The following is a 12,257-nucleotide window of genomic DNA, read 5'->3' as shown; positions in this document are numbered from 1 at the left end:
TTAATTGTAACATTTTGGTCACCTAAAAAGTGTTTGGTTGTACTAAAAGACCCTCTAAGGAATCAGATGTTCAGATTTTGCAGTAAAATTTTGTTTTCATGTTTTTCGCTAGCCGAAATTAGCATTACCACTAGCATTATCACAGTTAACCATAGACTGTAAATGCACTATACTAACCAAGCTAGGAGCTAGTAGCTAGTTAGGGTCAGCTCCACCCTCTCATTCAAATATGGTCTATGCTCTTCTCCTCTGGCTCCAAAAATTCAAGATGGCGACAGTCAAAATGCCAAATTCAAACGAGAGTCTACTGTTCTCTTTATACATCCATGGAGTCCATAAACCAATGGATGATGTCACGGTGGCTATGTCCATTATTTTTTTTACAATCTTTGGGCCAGACTCTAACAGGAGGCGGGATCCATACACCACCCACCCCTTCCCATACAATCATTTAGAATACTATTTCTTGCTTACCATTGCACTGTAATTGTGCTGTAATTATTTTTGTTTCCTGAGTTTACAGTAACATAATGTATTGATTACTGTACTGTAATTCTATTTTTATTTATCTCTTGTTTTTTGTTTTTTTAAACCTGCAATGGCAAAAAAATAATAATTTTGTGTTCATTGAAATGTGAGTAGACGTCCACTGTACTGGAACAAGCTTTCGCAGAAGCCTGTGTGAGGAAATTAAAAAAGATATATGACGTACGAGCGCCATAGCTGAATGGTTACATGCCACGTAAACGCAACGTCGCTGGTTCAAATCCGCCTGGAGACCCTTGTTGCATGCCTTGTCCTTCTCTCCCCCCACCTCTGTTTCACCACTGTCGAATGAAGGCCAGACAAATCCAAAAACATGTCTTTAAAAAATGATATACTAAAGACAGCAGAGTGTTGTATAAAGTACATCAGTGTGTTGTTGCTGCTCTGAGAATTTAATTCAAATTGTGCACGTGTGTATCATTTTATAGAAAAAATGCCATTTTGAAAAAGGGTGGTTTTGATTGCAGTTTTGACATAGTAGTGAGATTTTTATCTCCACATGTTGTGTCTTATTTGTGTGTGTGTGTGTGTGTAGAGTTTTGACACAATGAGCCAAATTTTGCAACAAGTGTCGCAAGACAAAAAAAATGCAAACAGCGGGGGGCTTATGTGAAATAGACAATTGAAATTACGAAAGGAGCTGCGAGGAAAAACAAAACTGAATAGCCTATTCTTGATTTGGAGCAAAGTGATTTTCACATCAGCCGCTTATTATATTTTATTTTTATACCCTAAGATTTTAGCTAGACTTAAAAGGTGATATTTATTTTCAACCTTTTTTTTTTTTTTTGAAAATATCAAATTGAGGTCTGAGTCTATAACGAGTATATTAGATATTAAGCAATAATTATAATAAGTAAGATTAATATGAATAATTCATATTAATAAAAATTATAGGCTATCATTAATAATAATCATCATCATTTGAAATTGCAAACTACGTGACTTTGACAGCATTTTCTCTCTGAAGTGGGATCTGTTGGAGCTTTTTTGTGGTCCAGGGGTAAAATTAAGTTATGAAAGCTGCTGAAACAGGTCTGTCAGAGGAGTGCGTGCGTGTGTGTGCGTGCGTGTGTGTGTGTGGTTTGAGGCAGCAGTGCCGAGTGATGTGATACGCAGTGTGGGTGCAGCTGACAATCGTATCTCTAATGAAGAGGTCCCATGGTGAGGCGATAGAAATCAACCAACTGGTCAATCTTTGGCCCAACAACAGTCACATAATAACACACATGCCCGTCCGCGTGACACACGTCACCGTTACCTGACCACATGTCTGACATCAAGCAACAAACCATATAACACTGTTTTTTGTGCTCATCGTGTTTCTGACACTTTCTTATAAACTCCTCGCTGCAGAGATCTTTCATCAGCCGAAACTCATCGTTTCAACAAGTGCTTCTCATCACTTTCTCCCTAGTGAATTATAAAACCTCCTGACTCATTTTACTTCAACTTTAAAATCCATTCCCTCACTCTCTCCTGTAGCCTCTGTTTTTTTTCTAAATCGTTTTTTTTTTTTTTTTTAAATCTTTAATTATCATATTGAAATCATTACTCAGGGCTTGTCTTCAAAATCTTATCTTCTAATCCTGCTTGTAATTATGATGATCTCTCTCTGACTTCAATCTTTCTCCACTGTTGCACTAAACCGTGTCAGCCAGATGCCTTAAATACAAACGGAATTTTTTGTCTCACCGGTGTGCTGCTTGATGCCGGTTTTCTCCTCCGCTGTTCCCCGACAGACTCTCCTCCTCTGCTCTCCGTCCAACAAGCTCTACAACACAGACACACACACTTCATTTCACCATTAGCTCGGCTGCACACCTTCAGATTGTTTGCCATTCTGTGCGCTCCTGCCGTCACTGCCTCACTCTTCGTCGGGATACCAGTATGTTCTCATCATCTTTGTTGTCATGCGTTTAAAAATAACCTTATCTTTAAAAACGGCAATCCTAAAATGAATTAGAGCAATGCATAAAAGTGAATTCCCTTTAAGGAAAAATAGAAATATCATATTTCTTACCAATTAGATTTTAAAAAATCGAAATATAGCTATACAATTAATATTAACCTGCTAAACAGACACAATTAAACATATTTTGATGGACTAACTCATTTTCTGTACTTTTCCGGCCTTAAAGTCTTTTTTTTTGTTATCATTTGTAACATCTATTATATGATGCATTTCTATTATATATTGTCATATACAGTCTATTTCCATTAATATGGCTAATATGGCTATTGGTTATTTCAAATCTCTTGTAAACCCACTTTACCAAAATTCCCACTTACAAATGACTTTCAGATTTTTTTTTTTATTTTTACAAATTTAACTTGTAAACTTAGATCTAATAAATCTCAGTTGATTGAAGATCAGAAAATTCAAATACCTAGATCTCCGAAAGTATGTTTTATTATTATTATTTCTCAATTTACATTAATATTTGCCCTGCAGGTCAGGTATTTCTGCAAAAGTTTCTTTTAACACTACATCACTTGTTGTCGGCAGTTGACAGCCATTTCATTTGTATGAATTGATGAACGTAACTAACTTTAAAGTTCCAGGCGTTGTGGAAATCTTGATTGATTTGTGAGGGCTGCCAGAGGCATGAAGACATACTGTTGCTACTGCAGCCGGCTCTGTGCGCTCTGGCGCCATCCTTCCTCCAGCTATGGGATCAACGCACCTCTCCTCTCCCTCACACTCCCCCAGCTCTGCGCTCTTTGGCTGCCCGAGGTGTCTGTCAAAGTGAAGGGGGAAGAAAAAAAACTGTTTTAGAAGAAAAAATCTGAGCAGTATTTCTATTGGTAGGCGGGATGGTCGTGAAGGGAACAATCGGATTGACTTTGCTAGGGAGCCACCTCAAAGCATATCAGGTTACTTTGAGTGACAGCGTAACCATGGCAAATAATTTGACTAAGGCTATTGTCTTATCCTCACCATCCCCGGGTCAGATAACCGACCAATCAGAGTTCATATAATCGCTTGTCTTGCCAGCTTACAATAATATTATTAAAACGAGCCAGCGAGCCCGGTCTCCGGGAGTAGGTTATGTTGAAACGGCATAGAAAAGGTGGAGGAGGACGGTGGAAGGAGTAGCAACTTTCTCTCTTTCTCACCAACTTTATGAGGAATTGTCGCCTGGGGTTTTGCATGGCTGAATGGACTTGAGTTTATTTCACAATACGCAGTTGGATATTACCTTACTTTGGGCAGCTTTAAGTTTTACGCTGCTCTTTTGGGGACCTTTTGTCGCTTATGGACTTAATGCGTTTTGATTTCATGTGAGACTGAGAGGGGAGACGTGGAAGTAAGGCACAATATAATCTGTATTGGTTTACGTTGTCGCCATGTCCATGCTTCCGACGTTTGGTTTTACGCAGGAACAAGTGGCGTGTGTCTGCGAAGTCCTTCAACAAGGGGGGAACATCGAGCGGCTGGGGCGCTTCCTCTGGTCGCTCCCGGCGTGCGAACACCTCCACAAAAATGAGAGCGTCCTCAAAGCGAAAGCCGTGGTCGCCTTCCATCGGGGGAACTTCCGAGAGCTCTACAAAATCCTGGAGAGCCACCAGTTTTCGCCGCACAACCACCCGAAGCTTCAGCAGCTGTGGCTCAAAGCGCACTACATCGAGGCGGAGAAGCTGAGAGGCCGCCCGCTCGGCGCCGTGGGGAAGTACCGCGTCCGGAGAAAGTTCCCCCTGCCCCGTTCTATCTGGGACGGTGAAGAGACAAGCTACTGCTTCAAGGAGAAGAGTAGGAGCGTCCTCCGGGAGTGGTATACCCACAACCCTTACCCATCCCCGCGGGAGAAAAGAGAGCTGGCCGAGGCCACGGGACTCACCACCACGCAGGTCAGCAACTGGTTCAAAAACCGACGGCAGCGAGACCGAGCGGCGGAGGCAAAAGAAAGGTAGGAGTAAAGATTAAAGGCACTTAACACAGATCTCAGATTAGGCCAAACTTGAACTTTTCTCATCATTATACACAAATCAAAAATAGACACAAGTCATATTTAAACTACAAATGTTGTGGAGTCAAAAACAACGTGTTCCATCTGTGCGCCTGTGTAACTTAATTTGCTGACCTACATCTGGGAATTTATTCCACTGACCAAATATTAATACAGTGTCAGTCCTCAACTAATTTCCCCACTTCTCTCTACTTAGCTCTGTCTTTTGGTGATAAATGGTATAAGTTGCAAGAACTTTTTCATACTTTCAGGCTTAGTAAACTCACGTCCCGTACTGTTGTTTGTGATAATTGTGCAGGCCGCGCGTAAAAGTTGAAAGACACAAAATTAAAGGCTTGTTGTCAGGTTAATTACAAGGTTATAAAAGTTGCATTTACTCTACTTTTATGTTTAAGTAATCACACCTATTATAACATGAATTTTAACTTTCACATTAGGATCAAAAAAACTACTTTTTAACCCTCCAGATCCTGGAGTTAACATCTCTGTAAGAAAACATCTCAGAACATGTTTAAAAGTTGTTTTGCGGTGTAATTGATGTGGCAGAGTGTGTAGCCTCCATATCAGCCTGGTTGACATTTCATTAGGAGTCGTTTGTAGACTACAGTTCAAAGTTTGGGAATTACACAGGCAGGCAGGCAGGCGCGCAGAGAGGTTTGGAAGACGTGTTTTAGTCAGGTGTTCGCCGGGTTGGTGTCTTCTTTCACCCTCTGGCCACTAATTCGGGCTGAAAGCTGCACGTAAATCATGTCTTCCCACTGAGAAAAGCCTCACTCACCACTGCTAACAGATATACGCAACAGGCACATGTTAATCAATAATTAGCTCTGTCATTTATTCAAATGTATCAAAGGCCGAGAGCTCGCCCGCTTTCATAGGCGTCTATACTCTGGTTGAATTGATTTGTTAGTAAGATCTTCAGCGCAGATTCAGTAGTCAAATAGATTTATTGCCTTCAGTCACTGTTCACCACTACAGCCATTTAACTCTCTGCACTGTAGTGAACTGGCCTCTAATTATTTTAATGACTTACTAATTGTTTGCGTCTTAGCACCCGTGCGCATGAGTGCCTTACTGATTGGTGCATTAATAAATCATTGGACTAAGCGTTCATACGTTAATGATGCTCATTGTGGATATTGTTAATATAGCGTAACCCAATTAATATCCGAGTACATACAGTAGCGTGGACGGTGTGAGTGTGTGTGTGTGTGTGTGTGTGTGTGTGTGTGTGTGTGTGTGTGTGTGTGTGTGTGCGCGCGCGCGCCTCTTGTAAGAATGATTCTGTCGGGGGTTTTTCAACCATGATTTAGACATTTTTAAATATTAGAAATGTTCGTTTTGCATATTTGTCCCCTTACTTCATGTGTACTCGTGACCGTAGCTAGTTTTAAAGATTTGTCACAACTTCATTTCTGACATATTTTCTCTGCTGTACTAACATGGTGCAATAGTTTGTCTGACTGATGTAATTTTCTTTTCTGTACGCAGAGAAAACAACGAGAACTCCAACAGCAATAGTCACAACCCATTGACTTCTTCCATGAATGGAAATAAAACTCTATTGGGCAGCTCGGACGACGACAAAACGCCCTCTGGGACACCGGATCACACGTCTCCGAGCCCGGCTCTGCTCCTTGGCTCAAACGCCGGTTTACAGTCCCTGCACGGCCTCGCGCCCCCGCCAGGACCCAGCGCCATCCCGGTACCCAGCGGTGCAGACTCGGTGCACCATCACCACTCATTGCACCATGACACCATACTGAACCCTATGTCTTCTAATCTGGTGGACCTCGGCTCTTAAAAGAAAAAGAAAAGAAAAGAAAAAAGGCACAGAAGGGGAACAGAGCACCGTCTTTTTTGGAAAAGTAATTCACTTGGAGGCGTGAGATTGAGCACTTGCGGCCAGGTGCAAAACAGACAGACTGGACCACTGCGAAAACAGCCACCACATCAAATAATTTGGTCTCATATTAAACCTTAAAAAGTCTTTTGGGGAAAAATCTGACAGTAGGCGCAATACTGTTATCCTCAAATTATGCTTGTTTCAGGACTTTCTAGAAACAAGACACGAAGGCAGAGCACTTATAAATTCACGAAATATATTTAAAACTGGTTTTAAAAAAAAATCTCATTCCATTGGCATATTTTCTCTTTAATTCATTTTAGGAGAATATAATTCAAAAAATTAATAGATTTGACATTACAAGACTTTTTTGCAGTGGACAAAAGGTGAGGCGGACCTAGGTCGTTTTAGGTAAAAAAAAAAAAAAAAGTATTTTACCGGAATGTAATAACGTAACATGTTATATTGTTGAAAACAATAACAATAAAATGTCTTAATTCTTGTTACTATTACCGTTGTTATTTTAGGGGTTTAGATATATTAACAGACTCTCTAGGCACCGAGTTAAAGGTACCCCATCGCGTTTTTGTTTACAAAGGGTTTTCCAAGAGAGCCATAAGCTTTTTTTTTTTTTTTTTTTTTTTTTTTTTTTTCTTTTTTTGGTGGGAGGGTGTGGGGTGGATTATGACGGGGTATAATATTCTCAAGTGTCTTATAAGAGCCGTGATAAGATGAAATATCTTAATCTCTTGATATTATTATCATTATTTGCATTTTCATTTGGAGAGAGACTGCATGTAAACTGTGCGATACATGATGAAACATAAGAACGATTCACCTATAGTTTCATATACCCTTTACAATAAAAGAAAAGAAATACATGGATTCAAAATTGAGGATTTCTTTGATTCTTCCCGTTGTATGATTCTTGACATTCTTGACAGCAGACCAGTCTGTTTATATGATAGTTTGTCTCCTGCGGGTCGCCTCATTCTCTATTTTTAAACCATTCAAGCTGGGTGACTCTTTAAATATACCCTGACTAAGCAAATATTCTGACACTAGAAATGTTCTAGAACAACTGCAGTGCTCATTTTCTAATTATTTCTTTTCACTTTTAATGAAGGAGTTTTAATGTCTTGGTCTAATTATAATTTCTCTAATCTCACTTTGAGCGCGCAAATGCACATTTATTATAGTCACAGCCCATAACTCTGTATACAGACGGTCAGTTGAGGCAAAGCTGGTTCAGATCCATACTTCACTATTTACTCTGGCCTTTTGAATGTGCGCTGAACCACCAGTTCCTTAATAACGTTGGGGAAATGTATAATCAGATAGCATTACCTAAAATCAAGAGCTCTTAGCCTTAATGGCTGCTCCAAGAAAGAGGATATTGTCCTTTATGTGTGTGTGTGTGTGTCGGCGTGCACGGGTCGATATCCCGGGATTATCTGCCATCTAATCATAAATGCTGCAAGGGAAGTCGTTAAAGGGGGAAAACTATCTGTTTCCCTCCATTCCCCTCAAGTCAGTTCTTGGCTTATATCGGTGGCTTTTTCAGTTTAATAGAAATCAGGCGAAAAGTCTGGAAATTTGGGAGGGAAGAGTAAGCTGATGTTTTTAATTTAAGGAATATAATGCAAGTTCAGTAGTGACAAATTAATGCAAATTGGTTTATTGAAGCAGAGAGTTTCTAAATAGAAAAAACGCTTTTGTGAAATTTTGCTCGCGTTGCCCTTAATCATGCTCATCGACTGAAGGTCAAAGTTCACCTAAGTCATCTTTCCCGGTGTTAAAATGACAACAGGAGAGACAAAAAAGAAAAATATCTACTTTGCAAAAACAACACAAGTCAAGAGAGCGAAGCATGTGGCATGTGGCCATTAAAGCTGGGCGAAATTTATCCATTGATGTTCAAGTGATGACACCTTATCTTTCCGCGCTCGGCTGAGGAGAACAAAAGCGCCGTAGTGTTTGGCGGAGAAAAAAAACACAGAACTGGAAACGGGCGTTGAAAGAAGACACTTTGTTTGAACAGCTTCAGCCGTGCAGCACCTTCAGCCTCCCCCTCCTCAGCCTGCTGCCCGAGCTCTTCGTAGAATAAACCCCAAACTTCTCCTCTGCCTTTCATACTTTTATTAGTTGCTGCAACACTTTCCCCTCTTTCAGGCTGCAGGTTCATGTGTGCGCGCTCTGTGCACTTTATGGTATTTTCTTTGACTTATTATCGCAATCATAACTGTGTATTTTGGGGCCATATTTATCTTTCTGCAGTTTATTATGGTATTAGCCCCTTCATCTCACAGCTGGTGGTATGATCAGATTGTTAAAATAGCAAATATGCAAAATTACACAATATAATCCACAATAATGATGCCTTCAAAGCTTCATGTCAGCACATTACAAACTGCATATTTGCGTTTGGCTGTCAGGTTCATGGTTGGACAGCTATTTTCTTTTTATTTGTGAAACAGCAAAGGAGTATTATAGTCCCGTAATAAATTATCCGGCAGCTCTAATGGGTGTGTAAATACGAAAAGTACACAAAGAGTGTGTGGACTGACTCCCTCTTGTCTGTAAATGCGAAGGATCAGTCGCACCTTGTTGGTTACAGCTTCTGGCGCATGAAGGTCAATTACAAATGCAGCTCAAACACCACAAGTTATAATTAACGAGGACTTCAGTGCATATGGGTCTACTCAAAACAAGCCTGTAATAGCGGCTTGTGAGGAGACATAACACGGAATAGTTGGTCTCTCACCAAACCAACTCTGTAACCCCACAAAGAGCTGTGATTTTCGCCTCCTGGTACTTTCGCTCTCTCGTTTCCCATAAGGTTTGAAATGTGAACTTGAACTGGCATCGTGAGTGCGCCATGTGTGCCCGGGAAGGGGAGGGGAGGCTATTAAACGTTTTTTGGGCAGAGGATGTTAGGAAAATCCGCCAGCATTGAAGAAAAGGCCTAACAAGGCGCTCCGGTTATAAACGCTGATTTTAATTCTGCCAAGCAGGCTTATAGGAATAATGGCCCCCTCCAAAAGCAGCAGAGGACTCAGGATAAACAGTTAGACAGGTGTGAACTTGTCTTGGTTTCTCGCACAAATTCATCTGCAGGCTGTATAATCGCCTGTCACTCCACCACGGGGTGAGGATGTTGCGGAGATTAAACGTGAAGTGTTCAACAACTTTGGGCAAATAATCTTGTAGAACAGTTAATGCCACTGTGCCTCCGGTCAAAAATCATGAAACAATCAAGAGAGAATGTTCGGTCCTGGCCCCGTAAAGATCTTATCCGTGCACTTTTATAGATGCAAACGCTTTGTAAGAGTTCAGTTCTGACCCGAGATCTGTTTTTGTTCCCTGACTGATAGGCCAGATTTGAACAAACTGGCAGAGTTTTTATTTTAATCGCATCATCACAATATCTAATCAATCTCATATATCTCAAATAATCCACACGCAGGAGTTTTTCACCCTATAAATAACAGAGTCCTGGTTGCTATTTAATTGCCGTATCACTTTAAAAATTTCGTATTAAACAGCACACGGTATTGAATCAGTCTGGCTGCTGCAGCTTTAGTTGCTTTACACTGAATTCATTTGTACCAGTTGATTTTGTTGATCGGCAGCTATTTTTTCATGTATTTTGATTCTCTAAGCTTTTGCATTTTATTAATTAAATTAGCGTCATTATTTTTGTGATATAAAATAGCAACGAAAGACATAAACTGAGTCCGGCTAGTCAGATAAAATTGAAATGAATTTTAATTTCATTTCAAAAAATAAATGTTAAAGAATTTTATTTTTTTATGTTCTCATAGTGATTTTTCTTCCGGCAATTATTAAGACTTGACAGGTGTCGATCCGAGTATCGTTTGCTCATTAATAGAGAAAATAATAATAAAAATAGCGTTTAGAGGTTTAAAAACCGTATGGCCACGTGAAGGCTTTACAAAATTAATGATAATTATGTAATATTTTTTGCATGCAGATTATTCTGTCAGAGTTTCTCAGGTATCAAAAAGATGCAATAATTCAAAAAGGGCAAAATTTTCCAACTTCATAAATGAAACTATATGATGCTCGATTTTTGAATGAGTGAAGGATTCAATTTTACATAAACCTTTTATTTCAAAGAAGAAAACACAATCCTCATTCCTCTGAGTACCTGCTCTTCATATATCAGAGCCAGTGGACAGCAGGCTTTCTGTGCTCATTCATGATTTTAATTGACAACCTATTATAGATTAAGCATGAACTAAGATTTTAAAGGCGAGATAAACACGTGATAATAACGCTCTGCTCTGTCTTATCACCATGCTTCTTCCCTGTGGACAAACTGCTGGGAATACAGATAAAGCAGTTCAACTACTGAAAAGACAATCACATCTTTAGGTGACACACAATAATTAGTGACAGATCACATACTGGATCACTGTTGTTGGGTGAAAACTTTGTATCTCTAAAAGGTTTTTTTTTGCCTACTAAGAAAAGCAAATATTTTCGGCATTGTCAGCACATTTAATGCATAAATAGCAACAAGAAACAGATACAAGGACGTGATGGTGGCAGTCCTCTGCAGAAATGTCAGCTGCAGTGATGATAGTTATAATGTGACACATTATTGGTCCCAGTGGAGAAATTCTCTTTTCACTTAGCCCCCCTTCAGGGAGGTCAGAGGTCAAACCTTTATAGCAGCAGCCTCAGTACTGGAGTGGATTCACACTATCTTGCTCCAGGACACTTCAGCAGAGCAGAGAGGCTTAAACCTAGGTCCTCTGGGTCATGGACAGTTTGTCAAACTACTGTACCAATTTTAAAATGACATCCAATGGTGTTAAGGTGACCCTTATAGACAAATGGGCACCAAACAGAACTTTGGTTTCGAGGAATTTGTACTACACCCACTCATAGGTTGAGTGGGTGTTAGGATGGTAGTGCAGAACTCACCAAATATTTCTGAAACAAAAGAAGGGGAATAAATAAACGATTCATGCCACTTGTTGCTTAGAGAGGTTGGCGGCTTTACTAACAAGTGAGTAAGACAGCTGGGATTTACATTACTGATATACTGTACTGCAGCTGCAAAGTAGAAACTGTTTGAGTCAGACGAAAGAGGGAAATGTCAACCGAATGCACCATCACTATCATTACATGCTCATTTTTCACTGCAGGCGTCCACTGCAACACTAAAAGGTGTGTCAATTTAAACTTTCACGAGTTTAAATGAAACCCCGAGCGTTTATATATATAAAAAAAATACAATATAATTATATAGTCAGGTCTGAATTCTTCCTTAGATAAATGAGTCCAAGTATAGCAGACTGTCACCACTCCATTTGATCCATATGTGTTTATCATATTCTTTCACCGGATCTGAACTAAACTGTACATCAGCTTCAGTTAAAAGTTAGTGAGCAGGACACACGCTTCCTTCTGGTCTTGTTGTAGGTCACAGTAGACTATTCATCAACACAGATGAAACTGTCCTCTGCAATGGGAATAACATGTCTTAAAACTGAAATTCCTCTTTAATAATCTAAAAACCATGACTGGATAATGTTCGCAAGAGCTGCAATGACATTGCCAGGAGGAAGAGGAGAAGCTGGGCAGTAAACCTCTTGCTTTATATACCAAAATCCACAAAAATTACCTTCGAGTTTAGACAATTTCACCAAAATACACCAGCAATTTTTAGTATTAAACATAATCCAAGTAAAAAAAAACTTTATTTTTTTTAAATGTTACTTACTCAGCTTATGAAAATAATTTAAAATAGCTTTATCCTGATGCCTGAATGAAATAAGTCCTCAGTATATGATGGGAAATGCCTGCTGAGCTGAGGGAGTTTTGGGCTGCAGCAACATATGATGTGGATTCATATATAACTG

The 12,257-nt window shown here is 39.7% G+C and overlaps 1 protein-coding gene across 1 annotated transcript; it reads left to right on the top strand.

Annotated features, from left to right (window-relative positions):
- Positions 1–3,375: 3,375 nt before the first annotated feature.
- On the top strand, positions 3,376–7,248 carry six2a (SIX homeobox 2a). Its single transcript, XM_067610543.1, has 2 exons — positions 3,376–4,457; positions 6,009–7,248. Exons 1-2 carry the CDS (start codon positions 3,898–3,900, stop codon positions 6,319–6,321), a joined length of 873 nt encoding a protein of 290 aa, XP_067466644.1. The 5' UTR covers positions 3,376–3,897; the 3' UTR covers positions 6,322–7,248.
- Positions 7,249–12,257: the final 5,009 nt, after the last annotated feature.

The sequence above is a fragment of the Thunnus thynnus genome, chromosome 14, assembly GCF_963924715.1.
Source record: "Thunnus thynnus chromosome 14, fThuThy2.1, whole genome shotgun sequence".
Lineage (NCBI taxonomy): Eukaryota > Metazoa > Chordata > Actinopteri > Scombriformes > Scombridae > Thunnus > Thunnus thynnus.
The sequence above is the reverse complement of the archived record's forward strand: the minus strand, read 5'-3'. Positions and strand labels throughout refer to the sequence as shown.